The 25831-nt window shown below is 34.6% G+C and overlaps 1 protein-coding gene across 10 annotated transcripts in view; it reads right to left on the bottom strand.

Moving 5' to 3' along the window:
• Window positions 1–25831, bottom strand: part of ARB2A (ARB2 cotranscriptional regulator A) — a 262147-nt gene that overhangs the window by 176783 nt on the left and 59533 nt on the right. For all 10 annotated transcript variants that reach the window (XM_069002274.1, XM_069002273.1, XM_069002270.1 and 7 more), the window contains one exon: window positions 21755–21946. In XM_069002274.1, coding sequence (XP_068858375.1) covers window positions 21755–21946 — 192 coding nt within the window. The remainder of the gene's footprint in view (window positions 1–21754; window positions 21947–25831) is intronic.

Raw genomic sequence — 25831 nt, 5'->3', positions numbered from 1 at the left:
TCTAAAATTCATTTATTAAGCTTAAATACAGATATGCATACAAGTAGTTGCACTGCAGAGGTGTACTAATATTTGGCAAATAATTACATATAAATTTCCACCTCAAAAACAGTTATGAGATTTTAAAAGAAAGAACACTTAACACTTCACAGCAAAAATGGAAAAGCACAACATTTTGATTAATTTTGTACAAAGAATTGACAAGATGAAATGCCGTTTTACAATAACTGGAAACATTATGATCAGTATGCAAAACCAGAAAATCCTCAGGCCAGATATGCAATCACCTACATTTATGAGGAAATATCACTGCCATGTCCACAGTCAAGTCAGCAACACTGAAATCTCCATCACTTGTGCATAAAAGCAAATTAAGGGCAATGTTCCTGACACACTACCACTTTTGAGAAGAATTTTCAAAGTTACATCTCAGGCTTTTTCTTAGCACTGAATGCTCTGTTCTAACTATGGACTCCAAGGGGAAAGATGCAGAAAAGGCAGGGTCCATTAGCTACTTCCATAAATTCTACATTATGACAGTGAAGAAGCAAATAAAGACAAGTGTTCAAAATGAAATTTTAAAGTGCTAATATAAGACCTAGATTCATAAATAATAATATTAATAATGATAACATTATTTTAACCCTCTCCTGATAATGTTTGTAATTCTTCAAACTTCAAGAAAATTATTTTGATACAGTAAGGATTTGAGCAATGCATACACTCTTCTTCATCCTTTTTACTGCTAGTACTTCTTCTGCTTAATTTTTTCCTGGCACATTTGCACTGAGAGAAATAATCTGTATTTATTTTAATACTAATTTGATGCTGCTGTTTCATTTTCTAAGTGAAGTGTCAGAAGCTAATATTTGTAAAAAAAGTAAAACTTACCACACTTGGGCTTAGCTGGGTTTATAACAACAAACAAATAAACAAACAAACACCCCACCCTAAAAAAAATTACTGAGCAAAAAGAGTAGTGGTACAAAGCATTTTGGGAATCCTAATGGGACAAAAGCTGCCTTTGTAATTGGACCGCAAAGCCCTGGAAGTATTCAAGGTGACACAGTTGTGGAGGGAAGGGGGAAGCACCATGTCATTGGCAGGTGCAGAATCTTTAATCTAGCATTTAAAGGCCACCATTCCCAGAATGTGGCAATTGGGCTAACAGGATTGACACTGGGGAACTCGTTCAGCAAGTACACCAACCTCTGAATGGTGGGGATTTCTCTCAGCAGCTGCCTGAACGTCAATCAGCTGAAGGGGAATGTTACAGAGGTCACAGTTTGGGGCTGTTCTCTATGCCTGACATTTCTATCCGTTAGTCAGAAAGACAATGAGAGAGGGACAAAGCCCAAGCATTACCATAGTCCCATTCAGCAGTAAAACAAAATTGAGGGGAGTGGGAAAGGCCTCCAGACACAAAATGATCAACAGAAGAACAACTCAACCTACCCTCCTCAAGGGAAAAATCAGGAGAGCGCCACAGCAATGAACAGTCCCAGGCTACAGGGACAACGACAGCTCTGCAAGGGAAGGTTAATCCCACACAAAGACGTCATTTTTCAGTTCAACACTAAAGTTTAGTAAAGCTTATTTCTAAACAAAACTGAAAGTCTGCATTTGACCTTGTGGGCAAGGTCTTTCAATGTGAATAGCCTGGGTTTAAAAAAATTCCAAAAGGCAATTGCAAATCATAGGAACAGTGGTAGAACATTATAAATGAAGAAATTTATAATTCAGTTATATAAACTAATTAATATAATTCAATTAGAATACCGATTAACCCATAAATCCATAGCACAATGAGACAGAGGCTAATGTAGGAGATCAACTCTAATAACCAGGGACTAAGTTTCTGATAAAACCACAGCTAAAGCAGCCTTGTCTATCAGATAGGTTGACAAGTCTTCACCTCTGTACAACAGGCAAGTTAAAATCAGTGGCATTCTGCAAACATAAAATCCCTGCATTTAGAGGGGGAACTTGGTTTAAGTAACCTAAACAGAGCAAAATAATTTGAAATCTACTTTTGACTTTTTTATTTTTCCAGTGTTAAACAAATTGCTTAACTTACTTTGCCTCTACATTTTAACTTCAGGAAAAGATTAATAACTTTTACTAAAGTACTCATATAAACAAGAGGACAAAACATCACACACAGTACACCTTAGCACAAACCCCATGGTTAATACAGGCATCTAGTTTAAGAATAACTCTACATTAATAAATTGAGTAAAAATTGACATCAAAAGTTCAATAACCCACAGAGATACACATTCAGGATCTAAAAATAATGAGATACTTTTGAAGAGATGAGAGAGATTAAACACTGTCTGGCAACATGGCTTGTCAGGAGCTGGAATTCCAGCAACAATTTCAGCCCTTCACTTAAAGGAAGGTAGGACCATGCAGGTCAATGCCACTTGGGAACACTCAACCAGGTCCTCATGCATAAGCAAGAACAAAAAACCAAAACTGCATATTCACCTGAGAGAACTGAGTATCCAGATCTGTATCTCCATACAACATACACTTGTCAACAATGGCTTATCCCTGTAACCATACTTAAGAGGTTTTTGTTCAACACAGTCCCTCACCAGTTATTTTTACCATTCAATCTCTCCTTTGCATTAAGAAAAGGGCACTGAAACTCATAGTACATGAACGGGTTTTTAGTCAACTTGGAAGCTGAATTAAATAAAAACATTTGTAAACCAAACACAGGAGATCCTACATGCTGGACTGCAAACATTTTGTGGAAACATCTCTCATAGAAACTGAAATTACATTTCTTAACCTTTTAATCTAAAATTCAGAACAAACACCTTACAACTCAAAGAGGTGAAAGAAGAATCTCTTTTTTCTCTAAATAGTTAATGGAGACAAACTAACACAAACAGCAAATTCTGAGTAAACAAACATATGCGAAAAAACCCCAGAGTCATTCAATTCGTTCCTCTTTGTAAGATTTCTGCCCATGCAGTGGGAAACAAAGCTTTAAAGGTCTGTGTGCACAGCACAAGTGATATGTTAGAAAAGCAAAGGGTTTGAAAGGTGAAGGTTTCTGCATGGTTGCATGGCCAGATGTTTTTTTCAGGAAGAAGTATTCTTCCAGTGTTTCAAGAAATGTAAGGAAAGTGGAAGTTTGCATACCCCACATATCAGGGCTATGGACTTAAAAGGTGAAAAAAATTTCCTCAAAACTTGTAATGTTTGGTATTAGCATCCACCATATATACACTAATGCTAAGTTTTATAACAAATGAAGTTATTAGAAGGTGTTTTTTCATTTGTGATGGGTGACACAGGAGGACACAAGTCAAAGAGTTAAAATAAAACCCTGAAGAAGTGGAAATAAAAATAATGCTTATATCGCATATAACTGGTCATCACACATTTACAAGAATATTTACAAGTTCCATCTGTGCACCCCTGGTCTGTAATCACTCGTGACATAAAGACATTGTTAAAAAGAGGGCAAGATTCAGTTATATTGCAATGATTCTTGCATACAGAAGAAATTAGGTCAGCATGCTTCAGTTTCTCACTATTGATAACTATGAAAGGTTAGGTTCTTACCTTTCAAAAATGAGTCAATACAATAGCCATGAAATGTATTCATTATTTTGTTCTGAGTTTTGTCTTGCCCTAATCACACTATCTTACTAATTTTTTGATAACTCCTTTCTGAAAAACTATTCCCAAATTACTTAACAATAAAAGCTATTTTTCAATAATGTGAATGTAAAACTGTTGTAAGTGACAAATTCTTTAAGCCTAAGGGAAAAAAAATATGATCTCTTAATGCTATAAATGTTACTCAGAACTGTTTTATTAGTTATTATTAGTATCTATCATTCATAAAGAAGTAATAGGAATTTTCAGGGAATAACTTAAAATGATGCAGGTTGAGCTGCAATGGAAAAATAAGCACTATATATGCATACCTTACTATTTCATAAAGTGAATAGTCTGTAGCTGGATATGAAATAAAGAAGGACTAGACTCTTATTCTGCACTGTTCATTTTTTACAGTTGATCTTCAGTTTACTCAAATATATAACACCATCATAGCCTATTCATTTCCCTGTAAAAGCAGATTTCTCAATAACAAGATACTATGTTTCTGAAAAAAAAAGTAAATCTTCTTTAGCTAAGCACTGGGCAATAGAAAAAAAATTTAAGAGATCACTTATAAAGGATGAAATCAAAGCATGAAAAACGAATGGTTACAAACTAAAGCAAACTCATAGCCAGAAACTGCACATATAAAAGTGTATTGGGAAAAACAGAACTTCAGTCCTCGTCTTTGCTAACTTTTGAATACTATTGCTGTTTCCTCTGCTGTACAATCTTCCACAAAACTGGTCATTACAAATCTTCAAACCATTTCAGAGCTACTTTATTTCACAGAAGTGGCAGACAGCCACCTGCAAATGGATTGCTCCACCTTCAATGCCAACCCATTTCAGCGTCCCTTCAACATTTAGGGTTATCTTGACAAAAAGATAATGTTCTTCAGGGATGGAAAGCCACTTCACAGTTTTACCTAAACAAACTAAAAAAAGTATAATATTACTCTTAATCAATCTTGTCTCTCTGTAAGATTAACATCCCAGGACATAAGACCTTCCTCAGAAGTTCACCAGAAAATTTTGTTTATCCATACTATTTTCACAATGCACTCTAGAAATTTCAGCTTCCTCTTTAATAGGAGTAGAAGAAATAAAAAAGAAAACTGGACTTTTTCAGATATCATTAGTACTCAGTGTTCTTTTCCAGGAGATAGAGCACACTGTGTAACACTACTGAGAGGTGAGCTATGGATTCCTGAGATGAAAATGCAAAAAGCCCCAACAAAATAATAAAAAAATCAATAGAATAATAATAATAAAAAAGATGTTTTCCACCAACACCCACAGTTTTTCTTTAAATAAACTGGTATATTGAAAATCATGTCAACATTAAGACACTAGTCAGGTGTCTGGGTGCCAGGAGAAAGGAGTGTCATTTTTAAGCTTGTCACAGATTTTTTGAAGAGCTGGTATAAGAGGATTAATTTTCATGCACCTGTTACTGCACAATATATAACCTTGTTACAACATCTGTAACAATAGTAAACTCTGTCTTTACAGACTATAACCTCTGATAGTTCAAAAAGGTGTTTCAACATCAACATCTTGGATGTCATCCATAAAAAATAGTACCAGGTACAGCAAAGGCTTTGAAACACAAGCCCTTGCTGGGTCTGCGGGTGTCTGAAGGGCCTGTTCATGCCACTCAGCCAACCAGACGCAGTCCTTCTTCACTCCCTTTCTCTCCCTCCAGAGCTCTGCCTTTCTTCCTGTTCCTTCCTACAAACAATGCCAGCAATTGGGCAGCAACACTCAAAGTCACCTAAGAAGGTAGCACAGTTCTCAATGCTGACTGGGCAGTCAAGGATCACACTTGTTAACATTCTTTTTGTGTGCACTGATAAGAGCACTGTTTTTAACTCTGCATCTGGGCAGGTTGTATTAAATTCTCCTTGAAACCTAAGAATTTCTTGGCCTCCTCCAGTGACTTTTCCCCAGGCTCTGCTATTCTGTCACTTTCCAGTATTATCTCCTCTTTCTTCTAGTTTTATATTGCCATCACAAACAAACTGGACTCCTGTATTTTCCTCCCATACAAAGGATAGCCGCCATGCCCATTCATACACTTTCTAATGAGTGAAAAATACACTCTTTGGTTTCAAACTTTTTAAGCTTGTCCTATATTTGAGCAACCTGATTTTTACCTCTGGAGAAGCAATTTTATTGACAACCTGATTCTTTATGTCTTTTTGTATCCCACGATAGCTATAAGGTATTACACAAAGCTGTCTCCTTTCCTACTGATCTTTATTACAATGTCCTCACTATCCCTCTCTGCAAGTATCCATGCAGCACACTGTATATGATAGCTGGTAGTTTGTAAATCCCTTTATACTTGAGAGGTCCAGAGGCATGTACTGTCCTGCCATTAGCACATCATAATCACTTAATGTAATAGCTTTAATTGTCCCTCAAACAAGAGACATCCTCTTTTGGGAATTGTGGTTAAACAGGCCAGCACTGAACTACTTCAGGATAAAATCTGGGAAGCAGCTAGGAGCTGCAAGTCCAAACTGAACCTAAACACCTTGTCTTACATGATCCCAGCTAAGATTATACAGGACTGCAACCAAATTGTGAAAGCACTGCACAATGTCATGTCCCAAATGGTAAGCCACAGCACATGAGGTACTGCACAGCTAAAGAACAAGTGACTCTCAATTCATACTCAATAATCCAGCTACTTCAGTGACCATCTTCTAATGTCACATTTTAATACTTAGTTACTGCCCTCAGACCTGCGGGTGTTTCAGCAATTCTCAGTCTACAGAATATCAAGACATATGCATACCTCGGGAAAAAAAAGTAAGAAAATACACAACAAATTTCTAGAAAAGATTTAATAAATCCAGAACGTGGACAAACAGCAAATAAAAGTAGATCAACTGTGTTACTCATAAACTGACATAAGCTTCTGATCAAAAAACAAACAGTGAGAACCTCACTCAGACTTTTATGATCAAAAGTAGATTTTCTTGATGTTGGTCAATTTGGTGATTAAAGAATCCTCATACTGCTGTGAATGATGGCTGGAAATCAATTCATCTCTCTACCCTCAAGGCTCACAAAATGCCAGTTACTTTCTTCCTACTTACTCAGAACTTTACCAAGCTTAAGCTAGACTTTACAGCTGGTTTTACCTCAGGCTGAACTCTGTTGAAAATTTCACAGTAAATCATTCACCTGTATTCATGAGAAAGTCACAACAGAACTGTTTAGTTTACCTGTTTACAAAAATCTAGCAAACTTTGCTATCAAACACTTTGGTGCACCTGTGTTTTTTAATCAAGGGCTTAAATTCTGGCTGGAATGGCCTTCCATTCCCACAAGATACTACTCAAATTTGGCCAACTTACAAACTTTTGAAAATGTCTGGATTCTCAGCAGACACTTCTTAAATTTTAGCAGCTGAAATGTACAAGGACTTAATGAAGTAAGTGCTTGCTATGCAGATGAAGGTTTCCACTTTTTAAGTTCAGGTCTGGAAATGTAAATGAGAAATCTGGAGATCCTACTGCTGCGTGATCAATGTGCCCCTGTGCACCAAGGAATACAAGGCAGAATAAAGCTATTCAATATAAACACACAAGGAGAGGAAAGAGGAGTACTGGGGAAGCTAGTACATCTGGAGGTAAATATTAGAACACAAAACAAAGGTCAGGAAATTGGCTAGATGGAACGGAAGACAGAAACTTGGGGGCCTTACTAAGCTACTATTAGAATGTCCATAAACAAAAGTAAGAGAGACTACACCTCCATAAACTGGCCTGTCACTTTCTGGCAAGAGCAGTGATGATCCAACTTAATTCTCAATCCAAAATGCTGACTTCATTGACATTCACACACCAAACATACACAGTTTTTAAAGAGAAGCAGAACTGAGATACTTCCAAGACAAATAACACCTTCTACTGCAAGCAATAAAGATTTATATGCAGCTTAAAACTGGCTGAGAAAAGGCCTACAACGAGAAGTGTTTGAAAAGGAACTGATATCTCATAATCCATTTCATAACAACAGTCAGTAGCACAGCAAACTGAAGCATCCTTAAGACAAAATATTCTAGTTAAAATAAATAACATTAATACTATTTAATTAGCAGCTCAGATTGTGGGTAAACACTGTACTAATTACTCTACAAAGGTAACAACTGTCCCTGCTCCACAGAAAAGTAGGCTGTATCATTCAAAGTATATTCATTACTTTTTTACTGTATACAAAACTAGTCAGGAAGCTGAAAACGCACCATATTTACACTAAAAATATGTAAAGGCTTACAAAACAATGTGCGTCAGAACATACCAAAACAGATGTAAGGTGTGATTACATATTGTTCTTTATAATTCTTACTGCTTTCTTTTGCTACCTGAACATTCATTACACTGATTATATTTGGCATTACTTTTAAATCTAATTTTCAAAACGAAATACATTTAACATACATAAGATGGAGCTATTTTTAAACAACCTCACAGCTTGTACAAAATGTACATGAGGACTGAAGTGAAGTCTGTCACAGAACCCTGCTCAGTTTCCATGCACCTAAGGTCCCTAGAGGCACATCATTCCTAAAGCTTGGATCACAATTACTGCAAGACATGATAGAGAAGAAAAAAACAAAAAAGCAAAAATTCCATTCCAAAACTTTAAAAAAACCAAACCACCATATAAACATCTTTTCTACACCTCAAAATTTTTTACAGCTAACCTAGTGGAGTCTCCTTTTTATTCCCTCCTAGAAGGCTTGAAGCCTTGTCTTGCCTGTTCAAAAAAAATAAAAATGGCAAGAAAAACTTCCCTTTAATCTGCTGCTGACCGTTTTAATACTACCAGAAAGAGTAGTATGCATTACCAGTTTCATTTCTTCAGAAAGAGCTCTCACCACCCTTGCCTGTGTGCACCAGTTTGCAGGGATCCACTCCCCGGGGTTGATAGTCTACACACCTTTTACAAGCAAAAGGTTTGATTAAAATAGGATTAAAATTAAAAATTAAAAATAGGTCTACTGCTAAAACCAGCATATACAGCTGTGCCTCAATATCAGCTTCATAACAAAAAACTAAAGGGAGTACATTTCAACGTCACTATTAGCACAACTGTCTTGTGACTGCCAAGACACTTGTAAAATTGATAATTGCTGCCTTCTCTTTAAATTTTCATTTCTTTTCCTGTGGTCATACTGCTTTAAAAACCCCAGATTTATGAGTAGTATTTCAACAAATATAGATCTTGAATGTCACCACAGTAAATACATCATAATTTTGACACTGATCCAGTACTCTGTTATATAGGAGAAATAGATTTCATTTAACTGTGCACATGGTACAGCAAAAAATATTTGTTCAGCTTCCATAAAGCTTTTATGACTGTCAACTGCCATTTCTAAGAATTTACATTTTACAGAATTATTATCTATTTCTGTGAGTTCTATAAGTCCTCTACTTAAAAGTTACTCAATAAGGATGTCCAGAGGATAAAAAGCAACATACAACAGCTATATCAAATTAAATCACGAGGAAAATTAATCTGTATGACATTTGAAGCATTATTATCTTTGAGAAATAGTCAATACACCTCCTTTTTAATATATCATAAATTACTGGGCTCAAAGAAAACACTAAATGAAACAGTACTTTTCCAGTGCTGTAAAATATAATCAGCATCTCCAAAACCACAAGCGTCACATGCAGCTTCCAAATCCAAAAGATGCAAGAAATTAACTATGATTTTGCTTCAATGCTCCACATCTCATATTATCATTTATAAAACCAAAAAGTTACAACTAACTATTAAGATGCACTGTATCTTTCTTTACACACATATGTATATCTCTGCATACATATACACATGCAGAGGCACTTGAGAAACAATTATTTTAAATCGAAAAAATGTAAACTAGAGAAAAAAAATTGCCACAGAAGAAGTACTTGCCTAGCTGCAAATGTAAAATGATCACACCATAAAACCACTACCATGAGGAAGTAGAAATAAGGTAAAAAGTACTGTTTGTTACATTTTAAAAAAATCTCTCAAAGAGAAACATATGGACTTGAGAGAGACATGAATAGCATTTTCAAAATACTAACGACATGGAATTGGCAAGAAGTCAAAATAGCAAATATTTATTTTGATTGTCTTTGGTGCTTATAGATAATTTTATATTAGAGTCCTTCTAAATCCTAAATAACACCCCCCAAAAAATTTTTCTATAAATAAGGCTAGAAGAAAGACTTTCATTTCCACCAGAAAAACATTAAAATATTTCTTACTTATCTAAGATGGAAGGCATTTGAACAGCTAAGTCAGCTGTACATACTTTTCATTTAAAATTTCCACTACTCTCCTGTCCCAAAATGTTTCATGCCTGGATGAAACTACTTTTAGAAAAACAAATTAAATGTACTGAAAATCTCATAGGACAATGTATGTAGAGAAGGTGGACATACAGTATGGGATGGGGGGGTTAACCTGAATCAAAAATATCTGGATTGTGTTTTTTTAAGAAAGGTTTCAAAATGAAGCAAAAAGAAACTCTGGTATAACATGGTGAATATATATGCAACGAATAAAACAAAAAAAGCCAACATTAACAAAAAAGAACAAATTGATTACATTCTTTGAACACTTACATAATCAAAGACAGCAAATGTTTTATTCAATGTGAGCTATTAATTAATAAATGCTATTAACCAATTGTAGTAATAGCTGTTTTCAGTATTTGACAATAACAACACTGTAGCATTAAAATGGAATCTCAGAATCACTTATTTTTATCATCAGCTGGTATCAGTTGAATATTAGCACTCAGACAGTCCTAAATTCAGTATAAATATCACTGTTCATGAACCAGGGCTGTCAAATCTTGAAAATCCTGTATCTGATCTCAACCATGCGTGATGTGGAAGGTGCATATTCCACATGAGTAGCTTCTGCACTTCATGGAAAAGCCTCCTGTTATCAGCATTCAGGAACTCATTCCAGAAGACTCAATCACATTACTCTCAACACTGGAGAAAGAGTTGGGATTCAAAACACAGACTCAGCTACCGAGGGTCAACAGAAACTCAATCACCTGTGCACTGAAGCACCATGAATATTTTCTACTTACAATTTTCAAATTATTTTTATAAAAAAGAGCATTTACTTACTAGCTAAGTATATCTACTCTTAAGGAAAGCTTAAAATGGCAGTGGGTAACACCTAGGAAGAAAACTTTACAACAAATGATAATATTTAATACAGACACATTGTTGTAGGATTCTTTTAAGTATTCAGAAACAAGCAACAGTGTAAGACCATTACGCTACTAAGTGCAATTCTGTCCTTAACAGCTAATAGGACAATTAAAATTAACAGCTACCAAAAAGCAAAAAAAAAGGAAAAAAGGAAAAAAAATTAATTTGTTTTCCCTAAAATAACAGCACATATTTACACCCAAGCTTCATTATCTGTTATACCCTCCAAAGCAATCTGAAGTCGCACTGCCTTTGGCGTGACACAGAGATGGAGGCTGCAATGTAGCACACAAAATAACAGGTTAAACTATCTGTGCCAATCTCTCCTTTTCCTAAGAGGATTAGTACTGCAATATGCTAGAACAAATGGTTGTGAATAAGCAAGATGGTACAGCTGGTCTTTCCCAAAAATAATCATCCAGCCGAATAGCCTCAAAACAGGTTTACACTTTAAATGTTGCTGAGATGAAAGGAAACGAAATTTACAAGTCCAGAATTAAAAAAAAAAAAACAAAAAAACCAAAAAAACCCCAACTGTAAAAATCTCCTATATCTTGATATGTTTAAAAATTCTAGGTTTAAAAAGATCAATCAACATATAAGGAATTTTCACCGTTCCATTTTTTTCTCTAAAGGAATCACTGAAAATTGAGTAATTCTATTTCTTAATGACATACTTCACCCTATTATGTCTAATTTCACTGTTTATGCAAAAGCACACATTTTTTTAATAAACATGTCTTGTGCAATTCAACTCTTCTCAAGAGGGAAAGAATTGCCTGGGATGGGTAAAAATAAAAAAAAGCAACACCATTTATTAATTTTGTATAAGTTATCTACCACCCTAGAGATTCCTTGAAGGGGAAGAACATGTCTGAATTTCACCACAGAGTGCCACAGGCACAAAGTGAGAGAAACTAAACAAGCACATCCTGAAGGGAGAGAAAATGCCTGCAGCAGTAAATGACCTACTACATACCTCACTCTCAGGTTTTTTGATGTTATAATTTGTTCATTTCAGGGAAAAAAAGACAATTACTCACAGTTTTAGTTTGTTTTAACAGAATTATTAAACTTTTAAAAGTTTTTGATCAAAAGGGACATGTATCATTCCAAAGATCTTTGTATTTTCAAAAGGTTACAATCCAGTGCTAATTTGCATAACAAAGTCTTTGTCATATCTATTTTCTTATTACCTGAAGCAGCAATGTGCATTATTAGAACAGTACTAAACTAGTTAAGCAGAAAGCATATCAATTTTTTATTTGAATTCCTGTGCATTAAAGTTAGTATTTCCAGCTCAATGCATAGTAAATAAAGGATAATTTAATTCAAATATGCATTTCATGATATCAATAAGAAAGTGTTTATCTCACCATTGAATTGTTACGTCTTTTAAGTACTGATTCATTTGAAAGCTCAACAGAGTAATTTAATGTAATATTAAACACATACATATACCATACTCATACTGACACACATATAATACTGTTTCTATGGCATATATTATAAAGAATGCAACTTAGACATAATAGTGCATTAAGGTTATCTAGGTGATAGTTTAGCCATGTATACATATAATAAATAACTCAAAATACAATTTTAGTATTTTTAAATAGGTATTAAACATTTTTAAATGATAGTGAGTTAGCTTCTTTAAAAGACATAAAAAAATTGCAATAGTATTTTTCATTCCTGAGCTAATGTTTTCCTGAATGAGAACAAAAGTGCTGGCCACTGATGTTTTCAAAAAGTAAAATGAAGCTAATGTCTCAAGATTAATATGCCAACCAACGAACAATTAATAGGTCAACCCATATTATAGGACAGAAATCTTAATAAGTAAAGATCATTCCTTCTAAAATTATGCTTCAAAAATGTTGGTGTGCTGGAGCATGTCCAGACAAGGGCAACAGAGCTGAAGAAGTATCTGGAGCACAAATCTGATGAACAGTTGAGGGAGTTTGGAGTGTTTATTGTGGAGAAAAGGAAGCTCCTAGGAGACCCTGTCACTCTCTACAACTCCCTGGCTGTAGCCAGGTGGGTACTTCTCTTAGGCAAAGAGGGATCAGATGAGAGGAAATGGCCTCAAGTTATGCCAGGGACGGTTTAGATTGGATATGGCAAAAAATTTCTTCACAAAAAGGGTTGTCAACCCCTGGCACAGGCTGCAGAGGACAGTGGTGGTGTCGCCATTCCTGAAGCCATTTAAAAGATGTGTAGATGTGACATGTGGGAATATGGTAGACTTGGCAGTACTGGATAAACAGTTGGACTTAATAATCTTGGAAGTCTTCTTCAATCTTAATGATTCTATGATTTGGTTTAGCATGGTGACACTCTCAAAAATCACTATTCGCACTATCATTGACAAGATCACCAGAACAGAAAATGTTGCCAAAAAACCATATGAAAGACACTTGAAAATCTCTATTCCATGATCAGATAAGCACACTTGTAAGCATAGTTTATTACACATGTAAGTAAAGCCCAGCAAACTTTTCATCCTAAATCATACCACCCTGTGAAGCTACTAGTGCCCCTACCACAACTTTACTGAATGATCCCACACTGGAATGAGACACATCTGCTTTAGCAAATCAGCTAAAGCTAGATCTTACTTGTATGTACTTCACTCGGACATAAATAACCATGAAACTATGACACTTCCACAGACCCAGATTCTCTAAATAAAACCAACACTGGATTACAACTTTATTTTCTTTTAAACAAGATCTTTACAAAGTGGCCTGTACAGAGCAAAAAACAAGCCACAAATAATTACTGCATTTCCAAGTACAATCATACTAGTATGTATTTACCCACCAATCTTTCAAATGACACGTGTATCATGAATTTAAAATAAACAATAAACTGAAAATCTGTATAGCAACAGAAAAATCCCCACTGCAATTGCAGAGCAATTAAAAAGCCACAGTTCCACAGCCAACTTACCACAGGCAGATCCCCAAAACCACAAAGAAATACTAGTACAGTTCTGGACTTGAGACTAGTCTATACGTCCTTGCTAAAGTTTTGTAACAAATGTGTATGCAGAATAATCTCTACCAGAAAAACTATTCCGGTGGTACAGATCTCATTCCAATGTAGCTTATTAGAAAATACAACGCTGTACTTCTGTAAAACATCGGTTATGTATTTGCTAAAGTCTTGTTTAGTTACTGTTGCATGGTACTGTCTGTGATTTTATTTCCCTTAGGAAAAATAAAAAGTTCAGATAAGTAAATAATTAATGAATGGTAAGAACCTTTTATTCTAAAGACATTCATGCATTATTTATTGATATTTTGTACAGTAGGCATATACTACACTATGTATGAAAGCACCATTTTTAGTCAGGCTTTGCCTTTCAGAATAGCTGCTTCAATAAAAATGATTGTATGGAAAAAAAGTCATTAAAACCTCAATAAATTTCTCATAAAACCTGACATTATCAAACATAATTATTGCAAAGTGAGATGAATTTAATTTCAGTGTAAACCTCTTCATCTTTGTAGAAAGAAATGATCATATATACAGAATGTCCACAGAATGCTTTATAGACCTAAATTTTATAATTAGTGAATGTATATTACAACTAAGGCTTATTTATTAAGGTTCGAGGTTGCAAATGTGTTCTGTTAGCTAAAATGACTATTTGCAGAATCAATGTGTGGGTAGGAAATGAGAAAGCTAGCAAATCTGAAGTTGTATTTTTATATAGAATTTAATCTCCATTCTTACAGTTATTAGAATACACAGACAATAAGACTACAAAATTAATGCACTGTCTGAAGTAGATGACATTACTTTTGAAGCAGATTGATTTTGTAACACTGCACACATTTAAACAAAAGCTCATAGTTTTAAAAACAAAAGGGAGGGAAAATACAGTAGAAGTGCAAACCTGACCTATCTCTAATCTTTTCTTTTCAAACCTAGGCTACTCAAGAATCTTCAACTAATTATTCCATTTTATTGATGGCATTTTTCCCAAGGGAAGTTATTTAAAAAGTTTAACCCCTGAGCAAGTCATGGCTTCTCCTGCCTTTGAAAGTGTCAAGTGCATTGATTATAACTGCAGGAAGTGTTACCTTCTACCCAGAGAATCTCACCCTGCACAATCTTAAACACTGTCTCTCTCCCAAAACGGCTTTGATTCAGCAATTCAGACCGCTTCAGCTGATATTAAAGGCAGAAGCACCACAGAAAAGGGATCAGCAGTTAAAACGAAATACAAAGAGGAAAAAGCCCAGATCTTGAATATAGTACCACAAAGCTTGAGAGAAAAGCAGATTTGAAAAAGACATCAGAGTGACTAAAAAAAGAACAACATGACAGAAATTAAACAAGATTTTTATGTTCCCCTTCTATGCATTTAAACTCATCTCAACCTCTATTGAAATTCTGATCATACCCAAACCCCAAGGCTTTTGACATACTTTCAAAAATCCACACCCCTTCTCACTCTTTTTTAAGTCTCCAGAGTCACTGTTGGGTATCCAACAAGTTGAATGGGGGGGGAAGGGTCATGGTATGGAAAGGAAGAATCCTAATATGCATATGATGAAAAAGGCCATTTAAACTCATATTAAACTTTTTTCTTAAAATGATGGTGACTATTTTAAATGTTCACTATTTAAAATGTTTAAGTGTCCTTAACCTAACACTTAGCCAATTAAAAAATGGCTGAAAAAGTATGAATGGAAGAAAAAAAATTTCAAGCCACATTTATCCAAATATCTTTATCTTGAACAGTGATTTTCTTAGGTCAGTGACAAAGTAATAGTAAAATAACACAAAGTGCTACTGGACTCTAAAACACAATAACCAGCAGAATAAAGGAAGACAAAGCAAACTCTAAATAGCTCTATATTATCAAATTATGTAGCACAGAAAAATGTAAAGAATGTAATACACACAATTAATACAACAATGGTAGCATGCATCTTGGAAAGGATGCACGAAATTCCAAAGAGAGTTTTAGAATTGCAAGTGGGATTTTTTTTTCCAGTTCAGTCATGACAGGGCCAGAAGGTAATGATACATCTGCCATGATGCAACAAGCAGACCTGTCTTCTGTCAAGAGTTGAAATCATAAAGGAATAAGCTGTCGTTAGCAACCCCTCTCCAAACAGTAGAGCTGTCATCTCATTGTTTCCCTCTGTTGGCATGGGGGCTGGTGTGGGTTTATACCCTGTCAGCTCAGTATTAGTCTAAGCTTTTAACCTTTTCTTGAATTTCTGACTTAATATTTTAACTCCTATACAGCTGATCATGTATTACTATGTATTTTGTGATCAATTAATATTGCTTTCACTATGCAAATTTTGCTTCTATCTGCTTGGTGACTAGCATTTGAGAGATTATTAATCCCTAATGAAATGTTTTTGAAAGAATTAAGAAAGAATTTTCTTTCCAGGGTATGGTGGATTTTAAACCAATTATACATGACTCATTATTTAGTAATACATTGTCACTTGTGTTTATGTTTTTAGAAAGATCTCAAAAGATCATCCAAACACCTCTAAGTTTTCTTAGTATAATTCCCATAAAAGCAGGAGTTCTAAACACAAGTCTTCTCTGCTAAAAAGGACTTAACAAGCAATGCGAGTTTTACGGTCTAACAGAATGAATAAGCCAAGTACATATACCACAGTCAGAAAAGTAGCATTTGAAATAAAACAATACAGCAAATTATTGCCCATTTTAGTGGAAGTCGACAGTTCAGTAATACATTAGAAAACCCAAATAAGATTAAGATTGCTCTGGCACTGTAACTGACCAGTAATAAATAAATGAGGTATTTTAACATCCTTCTGCAACAATATACTTAAAAGACATAAAAGGCACATGAATATTAGTATTCTGTGGCAGAACTCTAATTGCAGTGAAATGTCAGCTGCTTTTTTTTCCAGAAAGTGTTACTTGCCCATATTACTGATACTATGCTAAGCTTGTATAAACTGTAAGACCAGAACAAAAAGGATGTTTGTCTAACAAAATATTCTATACTTAAAAGTGAGATTTTAATGGTTTTCAGCAAGAATTTTTATTAGTGTAATTTAAATATAATTTCTGGGCAACAATATGTAAATATCCATTATTGAAACTGATTGATTTTTACGAAGTGAAAAGAGAAAATATAAAATACAAAATAGTATGTGTTATCATACTAGTTACTAACCACTAAGACTACTAAATCACATAAAAGTTATAGTGGGAAAATTTACTGCTGTTACACTGAATGATTTTGTTGTTCCATTCAACTGCCTTACAAAACTAATGACATCTTACTGCATGCTGACAAAAGTAATAACCCTCACCAATTCTTAGTAAATATTGCCAACTTGACAGTCTTGTTCAAATGAATGACATTAATATAAGTGAATAAATCCAATATTATGACCAAAGAGAACAGAGATTGTGAAAAAAATGAAGACTAAAATAAATACAAAAGACAACTGAAGCTGAAAACCCTGTTTTATCAGTTATTAAAGAACTATTTCCACAGCTAATACCCATCTCATGCAAACCTTCTGTTTATTGTTTGTTCATGGAAAGTCAGATTTTTAGGTCCTGCTCTATTTCTACTGAAAAACTTGTCCAGGTTCTTCAAGAACCTATTTTCTGGGTATATGTCAAATATAAATTCTCCTTTAAATAATACAAGTATCTAAGATATCTTAAGATCTGAATTTGAAATCAGGCAACAATTGCTCGGTTGTTTTTAATTATTATTTTTTTTAATTAATAAGCAACAGTTGCTGCGGTTGAATTTTACTAGCATTCCTGGGACCACAGCTACCTTAGGCAACAAATGTACTGAATTTCCAAAGACAAAGAAAACATCCAATGGTCTTCCCGTACTTGTGTAGTAAGCTGATATCCTCTTTATTCCTAGAAGAATCAAAAACAGCATTACTCCAAAATTCTTCACACTGTCCAACCAAGGGAAACATTCTGTTTCCCCGATGAACAAATTTCCTCCCTAAGTACAACTGCAGCCTCTCCTTCTCTAACACAGTGAACATCGGAGCCACTCAACAACCACAACGAAACCAGGAACATATATATTTAATTCTTGACATCCCAAGTATATGTCCTCATCACTAAATTGAAGAATTTACCTCTGTCACCCATCACCTTTTCCTGGCACTACTACATGGCTAAATAATAACTGATCTGAGAAGAGCCTGACTGGATCAACCTAGACAAGCCATTTAGGCAAAACACAGAAGAGACAGATTAAAATCACTCTTCTAATCTACATGTATTTATATCATTTACATTTACTTTTTTATAAAAAGTGGAATATCTTCAGAGCAGAATTCTCATTATAAATGGAATAGCCCTTCATTCCCAGGGGAGGGACTTGAACTTCAGTCTCTCACGCACCAGGTAACCGCTTTTGTCAAAAATCAGTGTTTCCCACTAGAGAAAGTTTCAACAGAAAATTTCTATTTTAATGAGACAACAAATCTGTGCAATATTTTTGTACTGTATTTACAGCACATTGCCAGCTTCTTTTGTTTTAAACACCTTTATTAATAAGTATTTATTTTAATTTAGCTTTTGTTACATTCTTACTGCTTTATTAGCAGATTTGTCTTTTCCATACTTGTTTTTCTAAAATAGGTTTTGTCCTACCACATTTTTATGTATTTATATGTGTTTTTCACATTGTGTACAATTGTCTCCCTCCTTCTTTTCCTACAATCTGTTCTCTATCTAGTTGCTTATTTGTTCTCTTTGTTCATATTTTAACATCTCTTTCACACTACCAAGTTTGACTTTTCAAGTTAACACAATAATGTTACCTCTTCACATAAACCCTTATCAACTACTCAGAACACCTCTTACACAAAAGATCTAATCTGCACAACAGGGCTTGATATAAAACATGGAAGGAGAACCATTACCAACAGGAATTGCACAGATGAAAAGAAAAACGCATTTCTAGCTACTTGAATTCTCACCAGGATATTTCTCTTTGAATCTTTTCTTTAAAATGTGCAGCAGCCCCGTAAGACTAGAATTTTAAAATACAGAATTTTAAGCCTGTACATTGCTCTTTTGTTCCATACATGCTTGTAAAGTAGGGTTTCTTAATTCTGTTTTCCTCAAAAATGTTGTATCAGAGAGTAATAGTTTCTACTCTTCCCTTAACTTCCTGTTTAGAAGTATCAGCTCATCCTGCTCAATCCACTGCTCACTGATAACCCCAGCTGTTGCAGGGATGCAACTGTTTTCAGTTTTTCCAAGAAATGAACTGGAAAGAGAAGCATAGAGAAAAGCAGCAGAGAAAAAGTAGTGGGTTTTGGTCTACTTAGTGGGTGGTTTTTTGGTTGTCTGAGTTTTTTTTAAGAAAAGCAGATATTTCTGAATTATATCCTGTACAGAAGACATTAAAGCACTGCTTTTGCAATTTTTAATTTTTATTTTTTATATTAAAACCTAATCTTCATCAAATGTTTTAAGCTGGCTGCAGTGTCTGCATGTGCTGCAAAGTCACAACAGATTACTAGAATTTTCAAATCCTACGTATCATTATCCACTTCAAATTCATGTAAGGAATTCATTAGGAAAAAATTCATTAGGAAAAAAATCTATGTTCTCTTGTCATCAGCACTGATGCTTTGATAAGGTCTGCTCGTTTCATTCAAGAACAAGACCTCTCCTTAGAAGAAACACAGAAAGATCTAAGAAAACAATTCCTTACTTCAAATAATGTTGCACAAGGAGTTAGCACAATTTTCAATCAAGCTATTTATCATCTAGGCTAGTTATTTTCATTTCATAAGAGACAGAAGTGCCTAAATCAACTAGAGGACTGAACACCAGAAAACCCAGAAAAGGATATAATTTTTACTATTATTTTTTTTATATGGAATCCTTACACTCAGTCTACCATAATTTCCTGCCTTCAGAAATGTAATTTTTATAATCTGTACCTGAAGCTGACACGTTATCGGCATGTACCTATATGTATTCTCTTTTTAGTCATAACCTAATGATTCTAAATACTTTCAATGGGGTCCAACTTCCATAAAATATTGCCTTACCTAACCAGATACACGACTTATTCCCACTACAGTGATTACAGGATACAAAAAAATAGCAGCACATTTAATGACATAAGTGAATTTAACACAATTTAATACAATCTTTCTTCATTTTGCATAAAAAAAATCACTGTAAATAGTATGTGTCTTAAACATGTAGTACATATACCAGAATTTTAAGATGCACAAAAAGGGACAGTGAGTTTTACAGTAGCTGGAATTACTGAACTAAAGAGAACTACAAATTTAAAAACCATATTAGGAAAAAGCTCAAAACCCACAAAGTTTGATATACCAATGTTATCTAATGATTACATTTTTGTAAAAATATTTTCTCATCCAACAGTTGGGACTTTTTTCCTGTGTTTTTCAAGAAGCATTCAAAATGCAGAGATAAATAATATGGTTTTAAGTATAACAACCATTTGAGAAAAGAGAGGCCTGATCTCTGTCATATGGGCACAAATCATTGCACAAAATAAATAAAAATAATGAAACAGCAAAAAGAAATATAACTCTCCTCTACTAGAAATACACCCTTAAAAATTATCTGTTAAATTAGGGTTAGTACCCCAGTTTGAAATACTTGGTCTCTCATGTTACCCAAGACAGCAGCATCTCTAGGAAAGAACAAAAATGCAAGCACGTAAGCACTGCTACAAAAATTGAAGTAGCTACAGCTATTTGGGTGTCTTGGGAAAGGTTTTGGAACCTGCACTAAAGGTCTCATACTGGATCTACCATACACCTGTATTGCACTCAGTAATCCTGAAGTACTTTTTGTTCTGTCTCTGAATCTTGACTTAGAATGAATAAAAAACTTAATGTTAGAAAAAGATAAGCCTCACTTTCACAGGGCTAGTTTTCTTTTTCTCATGTAGTGTAGTCTGGTGCTTTGATAGTGGGTAAAACAAACCAAAAATAACTTAACAGCCTAATGTTTTTATATGTTTTCTTTCTTTGCTTTATTGAAATAAAAAAGCGCCATTTTTTATCCTGAATACTTTAAAGACAGCTGTAAAAATTAATTGTCTAGCGAAATATGAAACAGTAACAGTAGCAACACTGATATTTAGCGTAGAACATTAACTTGGCAAAAACAATAGAAATAAAGAGTCTTGAATAGGCTCTTCTAATGTTTACTACTAAATGAAGTTTCATTTAGGTCGCAGGATGCACAGGATGAATTACACCTGCAAAGTTCCAATGACAAAAACATAACACCAACTGTCCGCTGTCTCTCAAACAGATGTAATAAAACAGTGTCAACAAAATGTGAATGTCTTCTACTGTCAAATAATCAGAATGAATCAGTATTTAGTACAAATCTGAAAACAACTATGCCTCTAATAAATTTAGTACAAGCCTAGTAAAAAAGATTGCTTGTTATCATGAAAGCTCATGTTACCATTAGATTACAGCATCATTGAGCAATAATATGTACAAATTTAATGACATATAAAAGGAAACAATCCAAATTGTACCAAATTTCTGTAGTGTTTTCTACTGCATTTCATCACCTGCTAATGGCTCTTGTCATACTATCTGCTGTATTAAACTACAGGGCAGGCCCAGCCCAACACAACACAACATGCAACTAAATTTTTTTTACTGCAAGACAGGAACCTGGTTCCACTAGAAGAAAGTTCCAATAAAACCAAACAAGTATTCCCATCACAAATAAAATGATCACACAGTACAATACAGAACACAGATTAAAAAATTAAAACATCACAGGTTCACAGCTCTTCATACACTAGCACACAGGTGCACATCCATAGCGCACACAACCTTGCATCCATGCACTTTCACTTACCTCAATAGCTCTCTTTATATACGGTATCTGCGTCCCACTGTCCAGATCTTCATTAATTATGAGTCTCCTAGCCCACTGACCAGCTCTGACAACACCATTACCATGGATTAGGACCAACAGCTTGTCAGGATTTATTAATGCATCTTCACTCATAAAGATAAAGCTCTTTGGTTCAGTCTCAGTTGCATCAACCTGCAGTTACAGACAACATACATTTTAATGAATCCATAAAATTATTTGAAAGAAAACCTGTAGCTTTAAAGTTATCTACCAAATTTATATAAAAGCATTCACCATTTAACAACAATTTCAATGCATTTGTGCCCAGTACTAAATAAAAGTAAAGCAAAATATGCAACACAACTTTGAAACAAATAAACATATGACATTTTAGAACAGCAATCCAAGGTGCATTTAAAATTAAGAAAAGGAGTAAGAGAGGTCTTAAGCTTTGAAACATCAGTTGTTTATAGAAATTTACAGGAAAGAAAAAAGTCCATAAATGAGCAATTGGAGCTGGCGAGTGGGAGGGAGCAAATAATTTCTCACCTCTGATATGCCCAAAGCAACAATAAAATTCTTACATAATGCAAGAAAAAAATCCTGGAAAGTTCCAAATCAACCACCTCAACATAAATACCCAATAAGCCACATAGGAAACAGTACTGTAAATTTGTCTGTTACAAATTTAATAGGATAGGTCTAATAAAATACAGAAATCCAATTTGGGTCTAAATAATAGCTTCATTAAGAGTCCTCCTGCACTAGGGTCAATGCTCAGATACTTTGGTGTAGAAGGAGACCAATAGTTAACTTTGATATTCAGTAAACTGCAACCTAATACCACATTTTGTCTTTAAGAGAGTAAAGCAGCAGTTTTTGTTCAATACACACTAAAGGTTTTACACTTGGTTTAGCAAGCCTATCTCAAGACAAAAGAACTGTCCTGGTGTAAATACCATGAGGGCAAAACAAATGTACGTGTCTACTCGTTCTTCTCTTTCTACTATATGAATACCTAGAAAAGAAAGAACAAAACAGGCAAATCTCCCCCTCCTACTATACTCCACACCCCTCCACGCCCATGGCCTAACTGTCCAGCTACTAGGAACATGCTCTGCAACAGTGGAGAAAAACAGATCGGGTTATAATACCCATGTTGAGAAAAAAGGAATTGGCTGTTTGGATTATATTAGTTTTTTCTCATATATGGGTATGTATTCTTAGCTACCCTTACTATAGGAAAAATTAAATCTGCATGCATCTTCAGACTTTTAAAATGTTCCTATCAAGTATTTTTTTGAATTAAGTCAATGAGGCTACTTGAACAAAACAAATTTGTAAGTAAAAGAACAGCCATGTCTTTCTTCAATATTTGCCATAGTACTGAAGACCATATTCCCCTGCTCTAAAATAAAGTAACATCTCATGCACCAGCAAATGTACTCATTTTCTCTCACACTTTGTGCAAAAATAGAAAATATCGTAAAGAGTATGTTCTACTGAAAAGACTGCGGCTACAGTCAGATCATGCTGCTGCTTCTGAAGTAGCAGTATTGACACCTTAAAAGGTAAAACAGATTAGGTAAAAAGTCAGCCAACACTGAATCCCAGATAGTACTTGGCAAGGTATAACTGACTTCTACCCATAAACTGAATATTTACAACACTATAATTAAGAAAAGAAACATTGTGAATTTTCATTTCACATTAATGTGTAACTTAGCTGTAGCTTTTAGCACTTATAAACTAAAACTTTGTGTAGTAGATAGGAAATACTAGCACTTAATAATCATATGCACTAGAAGATATAACTAGCTCACACTTCTGTAAAGAAGTTAATTTTAAACAACTAAAAATATCTACCAAGATCATAAAAAAATTATTTTGATTCTTTTCCCAAAATTAAACATATTTGGAGACTTTTTGTCAAGCTAATTCACCTTCAAACAGTAGTAATTTATTAGATCCAAATTTCACTAAAAAATACACATAAAGGTCACTCCTATACACAACCTTACTTTACTGACAGATCAACGTAGAATACCATTTAATGCTGGACACACTGAAGCCACATAAAATAATATGCATTTATTAGCCACTTGTTCTTCTGGACTCAAGGACACTGATTTCTGATCACGTAAATCTAAACTGAATAAATACAGGAAGATTTTTTTTTTAACATTTTTAACATTTTAAATTTTTTAACATGTTTACTTTAACAATTTGATTCAACATTGCTGTTCACAGGTGAGAACAATCTTCCAGTAATCTGTAGCTAGGCATGTCAAACCGATCTAAATTACAATGATAATTTACTGTTTAAAACTACTGGTTAGTTTTCTTTTTCTTGGATTTTTTTTTCCCAATGCACAGTAATTCCATAAAGTTTATGAATGTAGACAGCTATGGTGAGATCTCTCTAGCTATTATGACATTCTTAAGGTTTTCAAACAGTGAATTTCTTTTTTCCATATGACATCTGTCTCTAATGAGTTATCACCTAATACAGTAGTATCAGTCTATAAAGTATTTCAGCAGCACACTAGTTAGTATTTTGCACAGCTGCTATCAATATATTGAGTTAAAATCAAACTACACTTGAAATCTAATCTTATTGACATCCTTGCTACCACATCAACAATTAGCCATTACTAACCCAAGATGCATGACATCTGACTAGGTTCCAGGAATCTTTTATTTGGTGTATTGGAGGTTTTTAGGTTTAAAATTCAATGTTAAAAAGGAAAAAAAAATCCACTAGTATTTTTCTTATTATTTTTCTTACTAAGTATTTTTCTTATTTCACTTAAGAAAGACGACAACAACTATGAGCCTCGAGCCAACAAAGTGAAAACAGGTATAAACCGTAATTGGAGGAAAGAACGTGGCAAATAAGTGGAATTCAAACTGAAAAGACTCAAAAAACATTGTGAGACTTGTGAGTAGCTGGGGGAGAGGGAAATTTGCTCATCTGCGTCCCAAGACGGAAAGTCTTCTTTTATATGTTTCAACATAAACCTCACTAACTCACTTAGGTTACAGTCTTCACAATACTGAAAATCCTGATTTAGAATTTTTTAATCAAAAATGTAAAACTGAGAACCGCTGATCAATATCACAGGCAGCTAATCAACATTTGACTATTACCACAACTAACTTAACAAACCAAAAATTGGTGGAAATTTTACGAACAAATATTAACTTCACTTAGGCAACAAAACCGGCAAAAGCAACATTACAGTGTTCAGGTAACAGACCATTGTTGCTCAAATGTTCCTGGATGAACTTTAACCTATTGAAGTGAAAGAGGAAAGCATTGATAACTCAGAAGAATCTGCAAAGTGAGGCATTTCAGTGCCATTGTCAATTAAACATGTGTCCTGGTTTCAGCCAGGACAGAGTTCATTTCTTCTCAGTAGCTGAGTGCTGTGTTTTGGCTTCAGAACAAGAATGGTGTTGATAACACACTGATATCTTGGGGTTTTGCTAAGTTGTGTTTAACCAAAGTCAAGGACTTTCGTTGCCTTGTCTCATGCTCCACCAGTGAGAAGGTAGGCAAAATAAACTCGGAGGGAGCATGTCTGGGACAGGCGACCTGAAGTGACCAAAGGAATATTCCACACCCCAGAACATCATGACCAGGATACAAACTGGGGGGAGTTACCCAGAAGCACGGCTGATCTGGGTTCAGGAATCATGGGTCTAGCATCTGTCAGTGAGTGGTGAGCAACTGCATCGCACACCACTTGTTTTGTGTCTTATTATTATCATTTATCATTATCACTCTATTTTACTTCACTTTAGGTTATGAGATAAAACTCTTTATCTCAGCTAACAAGTTTTACTTTGATTCTCCTCCCCATTCCACTGGTGCTGGGGGAGGTAAAAGGGGGTTCGAGCAAGCGGCTGCATGGTGCTTAATTTCCAGCTAAGCTTAAACCACTACAACATGTTACTAATTATTTAAACTTCCATCTCAAGCTTCCCCAGAAGCTGTTAAAGATGCAGTTAATTCAGAGGCACACTCTATTTGTCCTCAACAGCTAAAGAAGAGCAAAGATCAATCACTGATTA

The sequence above is a fragment of the Aphelocoma coerulescens genome (genome assembly GCF_041296385.1).
Source record: "Aphelocoma coerulescens isolate FSJ_1873_10779 chromosome Z unlocalized genomic scaffold, UR_Acoe_1.0 ChrZ, whole genome shotgun sequence".
In the NCBI taxonomy this organism is placed as follows: Eukaryota; Metazoa; Chordata; class Aves; order Passeriformes; family Corvidae; genus Aphelocoma; species Aphelocoma coerulescens.
Note: the sequence above shows the minus strand (reverse complement) of the source record. Positions and strands in the feature narration are given on the sequence as shown.